Source organism: Leuresthes tenuis, unplaced genomic scaffold (genome assembly GCF_036924035.1).
Source record: "Leuresthes tenuis unplaced genomic scaffold, fLeuTen1.0.hap1 SCAF_10, whole genome shotgun sequence".
Taxonomy (NCBI): domain Eukaryota; kingdom Metazoa; phylum Chordata; class Actinopteri; order Atheriniformes; family Atherinopsidae; genus Leuresthes; species Leuresthes tenuis.
Window position 1 is genome coordinate 18651324 of NW_027325364.1, and position 17801 is coordinate 18669124.

General features: G+C 41.2%; 1 protein-coding gene across 2 annotated transcripts in view; it reads left to right on the forward strand.

The window, feature by feature from the left end:
* The window catches only part of LOC140316697 (transmembrane protein 65-like), a 29030-nt gene that overhangs the window by 6635 nt on the left and 4594 nt on the right, over positions 1-17801 (forward strand). For both annotated transcript variants that reach the window (XM_072394630.1, XM_072394629.1), the window contains exons 3-6: positions 6794-6838; positions 9658-9725; positions 10451-10505; positions 14040-14082. In XM_072394630.1, the coding sequence (XP_072250731.1) occupies positions 6794-6838; positions 9658-9725; positions 10451-10505; positions 14040-14082 (211 nt within the window). The remainder of the gene's footprint in view (positions 1-6793; positions 6839-9657; positions 9726-10450; positions 10506-14039; positions 14083-17801) is intronic.

Sequence of the window (17801 nt, forward strand, 5' to 3'; positions counted from 1 at the left end):
TTACTTTAATTAAGGAGAAACAGATAACCGCTGTCCGCGGGGAAATATGTAGCCGGGGGTTTGCATTGAGAAATAAATGGAAAAGTCTGAAGCAGCGGTACATGGCGGAAAAAAAAAAACGGATGCTCAGCAGAAGTGGGTCGGGATCTCAAATTAAATTCAAATTCTACAAAGAAATGGATGACATCTTCGGCCAGAGGCCAGTTTTCCCCAAAGTCCATGCTTTTGATGGAAACACATGATTCAAATGTCTTTTAATGCGCTTTTCCCAATTATTCGAATCACTTTTGGATGGAAACATGACTACTGTTATGGTGGAGTTCTCATTATTTCACCACCATGTGGCTGGAGACGGGCTTTAGTGCAGCCATCATCACACAAGGCAAATGATCGGTGTGCAAAATGCCAGAGATGACTAATCACATAACCCCAAGACTGGGATATTCAAGTCAAAGTCTGTATATATGAAAGGAGGCTTTAACCTAATGATAGTTTGGCCTTCCACATTTACTCATGATAGTATGATAATGAGATTCTCTCAGTCAACAGGAATTTTCCTTTGATTGCGTTTATATTTACTGAACATATTAAATAAAATAGGAGAATCTAAAAGCAGCGATGACAGATGCAGAATATGGCACTAATGTGTCTGCAAATGTTCAAATAGAACCGTAGTTTAATTGTAAAAGGCTGGTAAACCTGTCACTGAAATGATCCGTTGCTTCTAATGAGAATACTGTGGAAAAAATGATAACTCAACACATTTTAAAGCAGAAAACCGTTTTTGCATGAACTGTCACCTTTGGAAACTGAGAACCACACGTTGATAAAGTTTGACAAATATTCAGCAGCGAAAGGTAGCAAAGGACACAGAAATGAATAAACAATTTGCCGGAGATGCTTCCGTTCTATCTGTACCTCTGTTGTTGTGAGTGTTCGTTCACAGATTGGCATCCACTGTACACATGCCATCCCCCCAGGGATTGAAAGCATGACACGAGATGAGATGGAGGCAATTTTCCAGAGAGGGAGACTTAATTGGAGGTGCAAAGGAGGAAAGGGAGCAGCTAGAGGCTCATCGACTTGGTGACCACCGAGTCTGCTGAGCAAAAACTTTATGGTATCAACAAACCGATCAGTTTTTACAAATTCTTCCTGCTCTCCTTACAGAAGTCTGATAGATTCCGGTGGTGTCATAAACATGGCGTCAACACTTTGCCGCTCTTTTTCACATGTTTGTCCATTTCCACAGGACACCTAATGTTTAGGGCTCCAGATACGTTGCTGTCAGGGCGCACGGTGGCATTTTACTTCACCTTTTGGCTTGAATGGAGAAGTGATGCGCTCACACCTCCAGCCATATTGTACCTTTCTTGTATGGACTGACCTTTCCGTGTCTTTTAACGGTCTGGGCTCACACAGTGTTTTTATCATGCTAATTCCCAGAGCCACACTGCTGAGAAATGGTCGTATGAGCTGACATATAACTGACTGATTTATTGAGTGCAGTAGTTTGTTACAGCTTCTAACTTGCATCATTGAGTTGACTTGGCTTAGTTACTTGTAGATCTGCTCCTTACCAGCTTTTACGAAGCATATGCAGGTATAGTTAATTACATTTGTTAATACAAGACAGAATTTATTTTCCAATTTGCCTAGTTTTTGTGTAAGGTAACCGTTTTGCATGTTTTTTTCTAAGGAAGGTTAATTAATTGGATTTTAGCGTACAGCGTGCCTGTGACGTGGTGCTTTAACTGGACTGAAACCGCAGCTGGTGCTGAGGTTGTTGGCATGTTAGATCCAAAAATGTCAATCTGTTTTTGATGCTGAGAAATGATTGGAAAGAGTGAGGAGTTTTTTTTTGTTTTGGTTGATTGTTGGTTTTTTTCCAGGCAGTTTGAGTCTCTACAAATGATTCGTTTGCTGCAGTTTACTGGAATGAGTTTTTTCAATTTCTAGACCAGGACTCTTTATGTTTTCCAGCTGTTTGTCAGATTTCAGTAGCTGTGGCTAAGGCCATTATGCCCGTTCAGCTCCATAAACACATTACATCGGATAGCAATGCAAGTTGCGAGATAAAACCTCTTTAAGCCTATCAAATGATAGGTTGAAGGTTACACCAAACCTCCACAATATGTGGGGCGTGCTAATTTTTTTTTAACTGGACCTCTAAGCAGTTGGGGTTCATCTCACAGCTGCTATCTGAGACACCTAACCTTCCCTGCCCACGCGTTCCCACCGGTGTCCTCATTAGTTTTCTCAGTGTTCAAAGCTGTCAGTTGCACCTGCGTCCTGCCAAATTATTGTGCCATTTGTGCTGGGACGCTCAAAAGAAACACATTTTTCAGGCTGACTATATAAAGTTGCGTCTCCGTAACCTTATTAAAGTAGCCTTGTCGTGTAGCATTGTTTTCTGGCACAAACTAGAAAAAAATAGAATTTCATCAGGTATGCAAATGAGGAGGAAAATCACCACATATGGTCCCTCTTTTTGTGAAGTTGAGGCAAATGAATGGAGGGATGAACTAAATGACACAGCTGCTGCTTCAGACCATATATTAGTATTATTATAATTGTGCACAGCAGGACGTCCTTGGGGTTCGGAGTGATATTCGTTTATGTGAGCCTGTCCACTCAGTCTTAAAGTCATGGAATATTCATGGATTGTTGCAGGTTTTTTTTTTTTTTTTTTCACGGGACACCATGACCTGACCTCTGTAGACAAATTCTTGTCATCTCTAAACAGTTCAGGGTTTTCTGGTTTACTTTTCTCACCTTCTTGGACACTTCCTTTTGTTCTTATATGAGATGGGCCGCGGTACCACCCTGTTCTCTCCTTGGTTTGTACCTGGGCCCTCTGCGGCTGACCTTACTTCACTTTCCCCATGGCTACTGATTTTTACCGCGGCCCCAAAGCACTGAAGTAAGCGTTTACAGCAGAGACATTAAAGCTACTGTCTCTCTCCGTGCCTGTATTTAGTACTTTGCATTGGTGCTGGGTTTATCTCGAGCAGCTCCTAAAATGCACATCTTAACGGAAACTGACTTCTCTCACTGTTTCTCATTTTGTCGCAGCTCTTCGATAGACAAATTCAGATGAACAGTATTTGATGGCATGCTTGTGAAATATCTATCTCTTAATTTGCTGAATACACAACCTCGGGGTTTAGAACCATTTCGGTGAACAAGAGCTTCAAAGATTTAATCGTGTATTTTTTTTTCATTAATTTGGCATTTGATGAGAATCTCTTCATTGTTTTACTCTCAGGACAGAGAATGTTTTATATTTTAATAAGACTTTCACGAATCCTCCCATACGCGTGTGAGGGTTTGGTCGAAGCCAACGATGGTCTGCTGAGAGTAGTGAAAAAAAGCCGTTAAGGAGCAGAAACCTGTCCTTGAAAGTTCAGCTTATATTGATTGCTTTCATTACTTTCTAAATCTATTCACCCTGTATTCACCAGACTGATAAGACCCACCTTTGCTGTTTTGTTCTTCTCCATCAGTTTGTTCCCAGTTCGTGTTTTCTGAGAGTCGTCCATTCATTAGGCTCGCATTCTGTGTGCTGCCGAGTAATTTCCTCTTCTCTGTCTCACTCGTCACATGGGGAATAACAAGGTGCTGTGCAGGTGATGAATGGTTCTAACATTTCATTGTTCCTCTCTTTTGAGACACACAGAGGCTCAGTCACCCAACACCATATCTGTGCAGTTAAAATCAGGCGATTCAGATGCATAAAGCATGAATTATAGACTCACACCTTCTCTCAGGTAAAAAGAACCACTTCAACGAGATGAGCAATAAACTCCTGAAGGGAAATAAATGTGTTTTCTTTCACTTACATTTGCTGCTGTGTACAGTCCTGTAATGGAAAAAGTCTCTGCAGCGCTTGTTGTCTCTGCCTCTGTGACACCTGAATTTGCAGAAAGTCTCACCACCCATATGTCATTTTAATCGTTGCGAAGGAGACTCGGAGTGAGCTGACAGACTTTTATTCCTCATCGCTGAGTTGGGCCTTGGTTTTTTGGTTCCCTTCAGACTGCTTCCGACAACTCGCTTCACATTACCAGCACCAAGAAGCAAAGTGGAATGAACCGTTTATCAAAACAAGGCAGAGACGATTTCTTTTTAAACTAAAGAAAATATTCCCTGAATTAGACGGCAGCAAAGAAGCAGGCAAACGAGGAAGAAATAAAACAACATAGAGAATCTTATAAGCTGCAGGTAAAATCCAACCAGCTCATGACACAAATATTTACTTCTTTTGTATTGGGATGATTTGTCAGATGAGGAGTCTTAGAATTTACAATGAATTCCGACTTTTACTGACACAAAAGCATCTTTATTTATCTGTAAAAACAGGCTTCAGCGTTTGCTGGTTATCTCGCAGTCAGAGGATGGATTTTAAGAGAAGGCTGGTGCAAAATGAAACTTGCCTGCTTTGGTGTTTAATAATGACTCTGGTTAGTGTCTCATCGCAGGCCATTAAATGGTTTCACCACTCCTGTCTGTCTGAAAGTCAATTCTCCCCACCATCAGTATACTCTGATGACCACAGGAGCTCTGGGGTCGGCACGCAGTCATGTCGGCCATCTTGGTGCTAATGAATGGCTGGATGAAGCCCAGCAGACCTTTAGCACGTTTCATGTGATTGATAATGAGATGGTAATTCAGCTGCGGCTTTATTTGACCTCACCAGTTTGAAGTGATGTGGGAAAGTAGATTGGGATGAATTGTGTATTGCACCGCCTCCTCCTTATCGATGGGAACAGACATTTTGCGTCATTCAGTGAGGTATGACCACATTCTTTTCTGTCTGGAACAGAAGGGAGAGCCAGAGGGTGAGTACACAGGGTGATTAACGACCTCCGAGGGAAAAAATGTCGCATTTTTACGACCTCATATCTCTAAAGTTGCTCATTCCTATGCCATTCTTACTACTAATAATGAAAGCAAACCGACTGCAAGCTGTGACATTCAGATGGAAACAATATGTCAACTATGAAAGGAACATAGCAGCTTCCATCTTATAGGAATTATGTGGTGTGCAAATATAAGTCGTCAACCCCAAACTTAAGATGTATTTCACATGTGGGACCAGCCGAGTGGCTGTTGCTTTGTGAAGACAAACATTGATTATTATGAGTTATTATCATGAGCCACCTTTAAAAACATATCTTTCTGCAAATTGCTACTCATTATTATTGTGCTTTATAATGGACAAGCTATTTAACTTTGTGATGATGTCAAATCAGCTGAGAATAATTAAGCACCGAGGGAAGTGTCAGTAGGAAAGTTTGTGCTGTTGATATAGCAGCTGTTATGACATTGCCTCACTGATGACCACAGGTGGATCATTAAAATCTTTAATTAAAAGGTTAAACAACCTCCGAATGAGTCATAAATGGTTTCGGGTACCAGACTTTGTTCTGTGGATAGAATCTTTGCTGCTAGTTTGTTTCCGTGTCTGTGCCTGAGTGTCGATGGTTGGCACACTGTAGAACTTTACCTTTTCAATAAGAGCGTCGTCGCTGAGGTGAACGAAGTGTGAGCAACATTAGATGGGTTGGTTGTATGAGCAAAGACTGTAGCATGATGCTCGCTATCTGACACGGAGTCAGGAGCCGAGAGGAATTGGAAATGGGAGGAGAAGAAAACAGGACGGAGGAAAGAAGGGAGATGAGTTTTTTTAATGACAGATAGGATCACTTAAAGGATTGATGTATTTGGAACTCAAGCTAAAGTGTTTCTGCTTGCACATAGTGACTGGAGACACCCTATTAATTTATTTATTATTCTTCTGGGTGTGGGTGGGTTGTTTCTTCTAGTATTGATCCCCAATCTGTGGCTACTCATTTCCAGGAATCTATACCTGGCAGTAATAGCTTTTCTGCTCTCATTCTTATTTGTATCAGGGCTGGTGGAGACTGTGCATGTGTGTCTGTGTGGGTACGTGCACACGTGTGATGCAGAAGTTGAAGCCGTTGGGAGTTAAGTTGACTCCAGTAGTCATTAAATGAATACTCCTCCAGCCTGACTTTACTCCGCAGAGTAACCTGAAAGGAATGGAACAGACTTCATTATGTGGACATTTCCACTGACCTTGTGCCAGTCGATCCAATTTCACAGAACCTGCATAGGGAATGATCCTGGCTTGTGTCTTCAACCTTAAAGCCAGTATAGTAGTCTCCTGCTTTACAGCAGATCCTTGTACTTCTAGAGACTGCGTGGTCTCCCGGTTTGACACTTCATTGTATATTCATTTTAAAGTTTATCCTGCAGTCTCTCATATGTCAGATGGAGGTTACAGCTCCTCATCTTCAGGCTTACTTTGACTTGCGTGTCACAGCATGTAAGAAATTAAATTGGATCTCAATAGTCTTTTTTTTTGTTTTGTTATATAAGATGTATCACTTAAATTCAGAAGATGTGACAGAAGAAAAATGTTTTTCTTCGACCCTCGTGTCTTCTGGTTTGTCAGCACACGCTCCACATATAATCACTGTGCTTCTCTGAGGTCCAGTTGGCAGCAGAATGATCGTTCTTTGATATCGCTTTTGTCCTCATCATGTCTATCGGGGGAAGTGGTAATGAGGGAGAAGTCGATTCTCACTTTTTCCTCTGACTATCATTCATCTCCTCTGCCATGTTGCTAGAATTTTCTTCCTTCCGGCCCTTTTTTCGTCTCCTTTCTTCTTCTGACACATTTATACTGACTTCTCACATCCATAGAAACACAAGCCAGAGCAGACTTGAATACTTTTATAATCCCTTTTTCCTGCTTCTTTTTCAGGGCGGCTGGAGATCGCACCCCCTACTCCAGCCCAGTTAAGATACGGTAAGAAGCCTGTTTTTCTTTTGTACAGAATTACGACAAGCTGTAGATGTGAAAATTGCTCATTTCTGCTCATGGTTTCATAGGAGAGGAGAAGTTGTGCTGGATTGCAATCCTGCACTATGGGCCTTTAGATTTCACATAGGATGAAAGGAGTAATATGAGGGTCCTGTCTGAATCTTAGAGTGTATGTAATGTAGAGGAAGCCGTGGAAGTAAAAACAAATTGTGAATATAGAGTCCTGGTCCATCATTATGAGTCATATGCTTAAAAGGTCATCTCTGTTTCCTCCCTGTCGATTGAAAATGTGACGACGAGCAATGTTCTCACAATATTATTTTATTTATTGATGCATCTTGATCACAATATAGATTTTGATAATGGAGTAAATTCGTATGTCTCACAATGGAAATTTAGCTATATATGTATTTGCAGATTTATTCATGTATTACTTTGCACATAATGGCGTGTTATAAGCAAAACAATGCCTTCATTTTTCCTGTCCAGCTAACGTTAACATACTCGGCTGCCAGCTTGCACACTCCTTGGTCTATTTTTTGCCAGGTGCTTTCTTGAGAAAAAGGTATCTAGAAGTTGAAATGCTGGAAACGGAAGCATACAGGTATCTACAGTGTACATAAAATGAAAAACAACTTGCTTCCGAGCATTTTTTTGGTGCACCTCTGCACGTAGATGGAAAGTTTCCTGGTCCATGGTTTTACGTCTAGGTTTTCCTTTTGTTGGTGTGATGACGTCTCCTGCTTTATTCTGGTAAGATCCTGTCCTTTTGTTCATTTCTGTTAGCTTGATAAAAGCTACCATTTAGTGTCACCACCAGCCTTCGTCTCCTTGCTCTGGTAGTCCTGTGTGCGTACATACTGTTTGTAACCCACCTGCTCTGCTAAATTCTTCTCAACTTAACTTTTCAACATCCTCTCCTCCTGCGATGTGGTTGGAAATCCTGCACCGTTGATATTGACCTGTGTTTATCTGTCTTTTGCACAGCCCATACTTGACAAATATTGATCCATTCTTTCTAATATGAGGGGGACCTCGTATTAGAAATGCTGTTTATCTCTTGCTCGGCTGAGCAGGCGTTGTGCTTGCTTTGTGGAAAGCTGAACGTGGATTTAGCTTGCTGTCAGTAAAGCAGGGGCGTCATACACGCCTGTGATCACAGCAAGGTTTTGTGTTGTGTAATGTTACCTAATCTATTGCTTGGGAAAATGGTTGTGCTTTTCTGTTACAATGGGAACAAATTTAGACCTTAAATGTGATGAAAATTCTTTTTAAAACTGCTTGAGGGATGAAATCTTTTAGCTTCATTTGGGCTGAACTGAATGGATGAAACAGAAGAAAGTAAAAAAAAATAAAAAATCTTTAAGCTAATTTGAACCTTTTTAGAAAAATAATAAAGATAAATGCATAAAATGCACTTCCAGATGTTGCCAGAGACTGCAGCCGCTTTTTGACCTTTTAGATTCCCATTTTGCGGAGCTCGGGTTTTCTTCTCAGGCAGGTTAGATCAAAAATATTGAGTTAGCAAGAAAATAAAGAGAGAAGACCTCTGCCTGAGCGCCTCCGTTCAAAACTGTTAACAGTTTAAACCAGAGAGTAAAAGTTGAGCCTGACGGTGGCATTAGAAGAAAGGTCAGAAGCTGACGGAAATCCATTCATGTGAATCATGAAGAGGAAAACTGAGTTGTGAATTCTGTCACAACAAATAGACAAACTTCCCCACCAATGCTGGAAAATGTTCCCCAGGCTTCATAGGTTCATTGCATTACTCGCAGAAAGAGCAGTAATAAGATCTAAGATGGCGAGAGAATGCTTGTTAACAATGAGGTTCTTTACTTAGAATTCAAGACTCCTTGTGATCTCTTCTCTAAGAGCTGTAAGGACATTAAAATCTGGCCATTAGGCACCAGAAGTGTCCTCGCTGCTGTTACAACCTGCTGGGTTTCCTGTTTGTCTGCAGCGACAGCTGAAGTGCTCTTGAAGTTATTTGATTTCACCTGACATTTGAGATCAGGGTTGCCTCTGTCTTCAAATCTTCAAATTTGATTTCAGAGCACCCACAGTACATCGATCTGCCGATATTATCTATTCCACAGACACTACACATTACACCGTGCTGTGATCCCGGGAATAGAGCTGTTGCATATTTATCTCGTTCACATTTTCATTTTAGAACCAAAATCTTTATTCTTTTATTTTTTTAAAACTTTCAAAAGAAAAAAAAAAGGTTCCTTTAATTTTTTTCCTTTTTCTTGGAGGATGAATAATAATGGGACATGTGACGTCATGACATGTGATTTCTTTCAGCATTAAATAGCCAAACCAAGTTTTAGAGATTATATAGGTAGGTTGACTTCCACTAATCTTTGATAGGACAAGAGTGCAGTCAGGGGATGTTAAAGGGTTAAAGGTCGGCAGTGGTCTTGACTTACCAGGTGCTGTAACACTGAGGTTGTGTTTCCTACATGATTGGTTCTTAGCCTGAAACGCCACAGTTAAAGACCTGTTTTAACAGGTTTTATACATCGAATAGGCAGCCTGCAAAGTCAGGACATTGGAAACTGTGTTCTTCATCATGTGGCCCTTGCGCTTTGTTAGCGGTTCAAGTTTCCTCCGAACATCTCCAGTAGATTCCCAACGTTTGAGTGTCAGGTGTTGCATTCTCACGTTTCTGCTTTTTGTTGTGGTTCTGCTCTGCCAGACACGGTCATGGTTGTTGTTTATTAATACACAGTCAAATAAAACCTTTACACGTTGCTTACTCTGTCTGATCATAATTCCATTTCTTGTTTTTTGCGTTGCAGTTCTGCTGCACAATGCCCTCCCTTTTGTTGGATTCGGATTCCTGGACAACTGCATTATGATCGTTGCTGTAAGTTTAAGCTTGTGATCTCTTGTTGCCTCTGTCCTTTTGTCTTTGAACAATTTCTAAATAAATTGTCTGCCAGCATGTCCATTGTCTTTTAAATCCTTCTGAAGTTGTTCAAGGAAATCCTGACGGAACAAAATAATGAAAAGTACACCTGAAGGTCTGGCTGCACTTGAGTCGGCCGGATTTTTGCTGTTATGCTGTCGGTTCAGATTGAATAAAGTAAGGCTCCCGGAAGATTCCGGCTTACTTTCCACGTCATGTGGGACAACTCGCCAACAACATAGACGGCAAACAATAAACTGAAAGACTAAAGCCATCGTGCCGTTAAAAAAAAGTCATCTTTAACAGTTATATGCCTCATCTACAGTTGTGACTGTAGTGCTTGGTTGAATTTGAAAGCCTCGCTATGGCTGAGACCTTTAATTAGGTCATTCATAGTAGGCAAAGTGAAAATGTGTATCATTTGTACATACATGCTGAGGATGAAAACACCTCAGGTGGAGGAAGTTGGCATTACTGGTCATCATTGGGCACATTAATTATTGTGCGGTGTGGAGCGCATGTTTACGCAGCCATGCGCAGAAAGATTCTAAATTTCCCTTCAAATAAGCCATTTCTGTACTCTGCTTTGAATGTCGCTGAGAGAGAAAATAAAATGGTCTTTTTCACACAGTGCTACGCTCTTATAAAGCAGCTTCTGCCACCTCTGTTCATCTTCTCCTCAGGGCACACAGATCGAGTTATCCATCGGTGTAATTCTCGGTATTTCAACTATGGCAGGTAAGCGAATCTCTTGACTGTAACATTACCTGATTTTTTTATTTATTTATTTATTTATTTCATCATCCTTGATTTGATTATTTGTAGGAGATTATATTTACTATATTTTGATTATATTTACTGTATAAATTTGTTGATAATCTCAGAACCAACCATGTTGCTTGCCTTTAAACCTTTGACCAATTCTGCAACTATGACAGTTAACCTGTTTGGTACATTTGTCTCTTTTGACTTGTTTCTCGTATATTTGGGGGAATTCATGATTTGATTTGCATGCATCTCAGGCTGCAGCGTGAATGAACCGTTAATATGTGCTCTTTGAAACGTTTGGTGAAGATAGTTTTATTTTATATTTGACTGTCTTAGCTCAGAAACACATTTACATCCTAATTATTAAAGGCATACTAATGTAGGTCATACTGGACTCCTGACATCAAAAATACAACAACAAGGCGATTTCTCAACCAATATTAAAAGATGCAGTTACATTGGAGAAAAGGCAGAGTGGCAAATAAAGGTTTTATAGTCTTGTCAATGCTGCTAACAGGCTGAATGGGAACAGTAATATCCACTTACTCAACGAAGAACATTTGCATTTTAAAGTTATTACTTAGTTAGTAGAAGGTGGTAGAAGCACTTTGTGTTCACCTTGCAGCGAGTGTGGAGAAGCTTTGACAAAAGGAGCACAAAGGTTGTTCACTCTGAAAGCTGAAGCTGTGTTTTATTGTATTTTTTTTAACAAATCCAGAATATTTGTTTCCTCTAATATATCCACCTTCAACCAATCAATATTTGCAAAAATGACGCTAATGGCAACAGGTGTTCAAAATCAGTGGGTGTTTTTTTGGCAGCGCTGCACCGAACTCCTTACGCTGCAGTTGATTTGTGTCTGTAAAGTAAAAACGACAAAGTTATGCTCTGCCTGTCACCGCGAGCATTCACCCTTCTCCTCTGATCCTGCTGCTAGTTCTTTGGTCAAGCTTTTAAACCTCAAACAGACAGAGAAAACTGATCTGACTTTGACTTGAGGAGTAGAGGCTTGTGCTATAAAAGAGCAGAAAAAGGCCCGAGTTTTCCATTTCTATTCCTTGTCGTGTGAACCCACATTATATGAAAAAGAGAAGTGCATCTGACAGGGTAATACTGTCGATGGGATGGATTCGTTTTGACAAGTGATTTCCGGCAATTTTGGTCGTAGCAGCAATTTTTCGAGGCAGAGCTTGCTATGTTTGCTACAACAAGCCCACAGAACCACGAGAAAAAAGCTGAAGCACTGCCTCGGCCCACTTTCTGTCAGACTCCATTTACTTATTGCTGCCAGATTAAGGACATTGTGGGCTCCGGAAATTAAGAGGTTTTCAGGTATTTAACCCAGTCCAGAGTGATTTAGCACTGGCGTCAAGTTTGTAGTGAAGACCACTAATCACTTTGTAGGAGGCAAACGTGTCACGTCTGGCTTGATGAAGATGGGGGCTGTACCGTGAATGCTTTGCAGCTGAGTTGGCCTCATAAACGTGTTTACACAGAGGCAATGATGTGAAAAGCCCCTCAACAGGATGAAATCAATACACGAGTACAACAGAGTCGCCAGGTTTTGTCAAGACTTGCCATCGAAGAACCGTGATTAGATTTCTATTGCATGTTTTAATCAAGAAAAGTACTTAATACCTTTGAACAGTTCTGTCTTTTGCATTCATACAATGGAGTACGCAGCTGGTTTATACCCTACTGTGTAGGTGTGCTCGTGTTTTTTGTTGCCGCTGAGAGCTTCCAGAAATAAAAAGGTGTTATTGGTGCACAGCACTAAGTTTCTCGGGGTGTCAACATCACCTCCTTTAGGTTTTTCACATAGTTTCATGGCCCATTCTAACAATGGGCCTCATCAGTGGATCATACCCATCTCAAAACCTCACACCAAAGTCAGATGAAAATTCTACCGTAGCAGGGACTGCTTCTCTGCCTTGTGTCCATGCTCCTGAGAGTTTCTGCGGCAGTTCCAGCAATACTCTGACCTCAGAGTCATAGAGAGAACACAAGTAAAGCAAAGGCTATTATTTTCTCCCAGAGGAGACACTTTCCACAGTAACACAGCAGACAGCTAACAGCAGAACCCCGATCTTTCATGTTGAGTTGAGTAAATCTGTCTGAGTTCAGTGAGCCCAGAGTATTCTGGAGTCCTGTTCTGTGGTACAATATACTGACCCATCTATTAGGATTCATGGTCAGACACAGGCTAAATACTTTATTGTCCATACTGGTCCACTTATGCTGGGTGTTACTCTTTCAGAAGTCACAACTAAAGTGCTATAGTGCAATATCATAAAGTATTAAATGGAAGTAGTGCAGTTATGTGAGGATAACTGAAGTGCTGCTTTATCTTCAGCTCTCAACCTTCACCTCAGCCTCAGTTAGATTCCCATTCTTTCATGAAAACGTGTTATCGTAGTCAGAAGAAGTGTTTCTGTGGAGGTTTATTGAATTTTAATCCACACTTGGTTCTCTAGATCCTCTTTACTCTTTACTTGATACTAAATAAAAATTGAATCCCAATGACATGACCCACACCCATAAACTGGAATTAAGAGATTTAAGTGGCCAGCTGTGTTCAGATGTAAAGCATTGCCTCCAAAACACCGCTCCAAAAAGCTGCAAAGTCTCCCAAGAAAAGCTCAGTCGATACATTATCCCAAAAGTGATTATGGTGTCATTAACTTAATTCACTTACGCTGATCAGTGCCCCTCTGAAATGACCCCTATAATTAGATAGAAGTTATGTCTCAAAGACCAAGATTTCTTCTCCCTTAACATTTTAGGTAGCAGTCTCTGGTTCAAGCCTCTTTACAAATAGGATCCTCTCTGGCAGACTGGCTCATCATCATCCATCAGTATTCTACAAATTGCTGATTGCATTTCAGGATAGTTCAGTAGCAGGGCAGACATAGATTGATTTCCTTACTTTAAGGTAACTTCTCCCAGCTCCACCTGGGTTGTCACCCGGCTGCCCTCAAGCCAGCTCGGAGATATAATCCGCCCGAGTTTCGGCTCCACCGCACAGCCTCGGCCCAGCCGGGTCATGCCTGTCAAACCTTTAAAAGGAGGTGCCAGAACTGTCTTAATTTGGAGAGGCTCTCTCCTTTTTCCAGATTTTTGAGCTGGAGCCGAGCTGCTTTAATGGGGAACATCTTTTATATCTTGTGTATTCTATGACAGCCATTAGATTAGCCAAAAAAAGTAAAGGACTACCACCCACCTTGTGTCTGTTTTTCTTTTTGTCACTTCGTCTTTCATCATGATTGTGAAACTCGAGCCACACCTTACACATATTGTCAGTGAAGTGAGCAAATTAGCAACATCATTAGCTGTTAATGTGAATACCGCACGACTGCTTAAGCAGGTGAATATGGAGCCGAGTGTCAGACTCGTCTTTGTGATTGCATGATGAAAGAATTGAACACATTCTGTGCCTTGCACCTTTTTGGCTGTCCTATCTTAAATCCTTTAAACTCATCTAATCATGTTTATCATTTTCTGCAGCTGCTGCTCTTGGCAACCTGGTGTCAGACCTGGCAGGACTGGGGTAAGGATTTCACTCGCACACATTACAGGCATAAAAGGGCACTGATTTCCATAGTGACTGTCCAAATCATGAGGACCCAAATCCAAGCTGTTCAGACAAATTCCAAATCCGAACAATCATTTACTCGGTAATGAATTCTTAAGAGAAACTGTGTCAGTTTGGACATTTGAATCCTGACTCGTGGGTGTTGCAGCGATACGGCGTTACGGTATTTCCAGACACAGTCTGAACACATTCTGATCAACAGAGGTTCGTTTGAAAGACATTTTCACTTCATCGTTCAATTTTTCAGTCTTTAGTAGTAATCAGTGCTAATGGGAAGATGAGTATAAGCATTAAGGGCGAGCGAGGAAGAAATGGATCAATATAAGAAGTTGTTTTTGTTCTTTATCCTTTCAGATGACTGCAGTTTGTTATCAGTCAGCTCATCCTTTAATGTTCTTCATTTCAGGGCATCCTAGTGGCCAAATTAACCACATGATTACCGTATCATCGAGCATTAATTAGCCTTAATTAATCCACCATAATAGGTCAAATAATAGTTGTTGGTGTCAACAGTCTGATAGATCGATTTAGGGATACAACGCTTTTTTTGGGGTCTATTATTAGTCTTACATAAAAAAAGCAATGATGCAAACAATGGAGAGACTCTGCGACCGTGAGACGTGCCGATTCTTCTGCAGCCCGTCAGTTTGATGGATTGGTCAAACTGTGGTGACATTCTCAGCAGACACACACAGTTTGGCTGCCATTCAGTCATCTTAAGAAAAAAAGACTCGTGATGGTGAGACCTGATAGGACCAGACGGAGAGGTTTTTTTTGTTTTGACAGATTCATGCAGTGGGTGTGAAGGCTGTTTATCTGCTGCTGTCTCCGTGGAGCTCCCACACGTGTCCTTCACTGCTACATTAGCATAAAAAAGGCTCGTACTCTGTACTTGAATTAGTCTGCGAGTTGGTAGCACCTATGTGTCAGTTGAGAGGTCAGAAGGAAGCTGAGGATGGTCCTTTCTGAGGTTGTGGGTTAAAACACTGACTGAGTCAAATATCCGACTGGCACAACCAGCGATCGATTATAAATCCTCCCACTCAGTGTGTGTTTCCTTCAACTTGGTTAGTGCATTCATATCCACATATGCTGTTGTTTGAGCAGATTTGATTCCTCTGGAGTTCATATTTTGGCCAATGTGCCCGACTTCCCCTGCATACTCCTCTTGTGTGTGTTGTTGACAAATGTTTTCACTCATGAGTCATTCTGACCTTTCAGCAAGTTGTTACTGATGCTTTCAGCTAAGTTCAGCCTCAGCCAACTGATGGGCACAGTGCGTCAGTGCCTTTCTGGGGCAGAAAAGGCCCCCAGTTTTCTTCCTTGACAGAGATCCATTAATATCTCTATTTTTTTTTTTACACACACCAGTTTGATGCTGGACGAATTTGGATCATACTCATGACTGTGGGTTAGTAAAACCAGATGGAGGTTATGAATGAACGGATGACTGACCTCCAAATTTCTCCCATTTATTTTCCTAAAATCTTTAAGCATTAATCACAGCGTTGTAATTGAATCATCTCTGAGGGGAAATCTCACACTGTCTGCTCTTGGGAGATTAATATCTGTCACAGACGGGAGCTGATTCAGTGATTTGCTCAGTCACGCTTCAGCTGATGAAAGCTCGTTTACATTTTGGCAAAGTTTGAGTTCAGCGTCTCGGAGGACTGTCATTTCAGTTCCTCACAAACAATCAACTCCTATTCAACTGTTGCTCATCAACGATTAGAACAATTTTGTTCCTTGTACTTGATGTTTCTAGCAGATTATGATTCATATTTCTGCTTAAATGATCTCTACTCTCCATATCGGGCTAATGCTTTGTTAGTGTTGCTGCACATCAAGAACTACAAGAAACGCACAAAGTGAGGCTGTGAAAGGGGTGGATTCAGCCTCCACAAGTGTCGTTTTCCTGATGATAAAGTGATTACTGGAGTTTTTATTCCTTGTGATGTAGCCAGCTCATGTTTGATGCTGCTGTCTGCTTCTCATACCGTGCACAGTTTGCCTCACGTTGAGCAAGTTTCATTGTTATAGCTGCAGATTTTCAGATGCTGACCTGATTGCTTTTGTGTTCTTCTGTCGTTAGTGCGTTAAAGATTTGGACTGAACTGGTTTCGGCTTAATCTGCCGAAAACTTCAATGCCCCAAAGACCAAAAAAATACACTCACAGATACGCTCATATCGCTCCCCAAACTCGACAGCTCCAGCTGCAGCTTATTTGCGTGTGCAGTGAACTGGGGATCCATTAGTGCCAATGACTGAACCAGACCTGGGTCCAAATATTCAACTAAATCTCTTTTCTCACGCTTTGGGCCCATGTCACATGACAGTTCTCCATAATTTTGGTCATCTCCCTCTGTCACACTGTCAGGTCCCTTCTGTGCAGCTTCTCTACCATAAAAGTTTGATGTTGGAGCGTTGCCGAGACGTTGATCAGCTCGATGTCCTCTGCGGAGGACTGATGACGTTCTGCTACAGTAACTGTAGCCCGTTTACTGGGCCTTCCGGTTCAGTTCCTCACTTTGGCACGATAACCGACTCTAGATTATCGCTGATGGTTCTTAATTTCTTGAAGTTTTGCACTAATTCTGTCTAGTCGGCTCCTGAGAACACTCACAACACTCACTACTCCCCAGTTTGTTGTTTGAGTCTACCAAATGAAATAGATTTTCTCTTCTTTACTTTCACTTTTGTGCCTGTTTTTGCCATTGCTTTCATAATTATGTCTGTAAAACCAGCTCCTGTATGTTCGTAAAATTTCGTGGTGATTGAGCTTTAGAAGACATGAGCACAGCTTAGTAAAACTGGCTAAAGGAATGCATCTGCATGTTTCTGCCTTTGTATGTACACACAGTTTTAGTCATTAATTGTCAGAATTTTATGCATCAGGCCCCTGGGGCCATTAGAGGTTACTGGGTTTCGATCATTGGAAAAATTACAATACAGGGCCATGATTTACTCTGTGCTGCATGCTTTACCAGCTTTGTACCAGTTGCAGTCTACAAATGTGGCATTAAGATGTTTTAATCGTATGCAACAGTTCTTTTGCCCAGAACTAACGTTCATTTTAATGTTTATATACTCTGTGAACTGGGATGCGTGTGCTATTTATGTCCACGTCTCTTGTGCTGGATCTTTTTGTTGCTAAGAGTAATTAGAATTGCCTAATATCACAAGTAATTATGGGCGTCATCCTTCTTTGTGTCTTTACTTCCTGCCGGAAACCTCATTAAATTCAAGAAATAGGTATTGCTGCTTTTACGTCCATGTTTCATATATGTGAAGGCAGGGGGAAAAAGTGTCATTTCACTTGTAGATTTGAGTGGCACAGACTCATTCGTTCATATGTCTGGACGCAGGATCATTTAGTGATCCACATCGAAGAAAATGTATGAACTGAAATGGCAAGTATTAAGAGTTTTGGATGATTTATGAGTGTCTGAAGGATTTCTTTATCAATCCGTCTTTGCTCTACCGTCATATGAATCCTGAACAATACAGGAAATGACTCCATTCACACTCTCTGGAGGCTTCGTCTCTTCTTCTCCCCGCTGTTTGAGCACATCCTGCTGGTTTCACGACAGATGGCAGCAACGACGAGGAGCGGAGCAGAGTGGGACTTGACTCTGCCGATTTTCTCATGTCCTCATTACCAGTAAATTTGGAG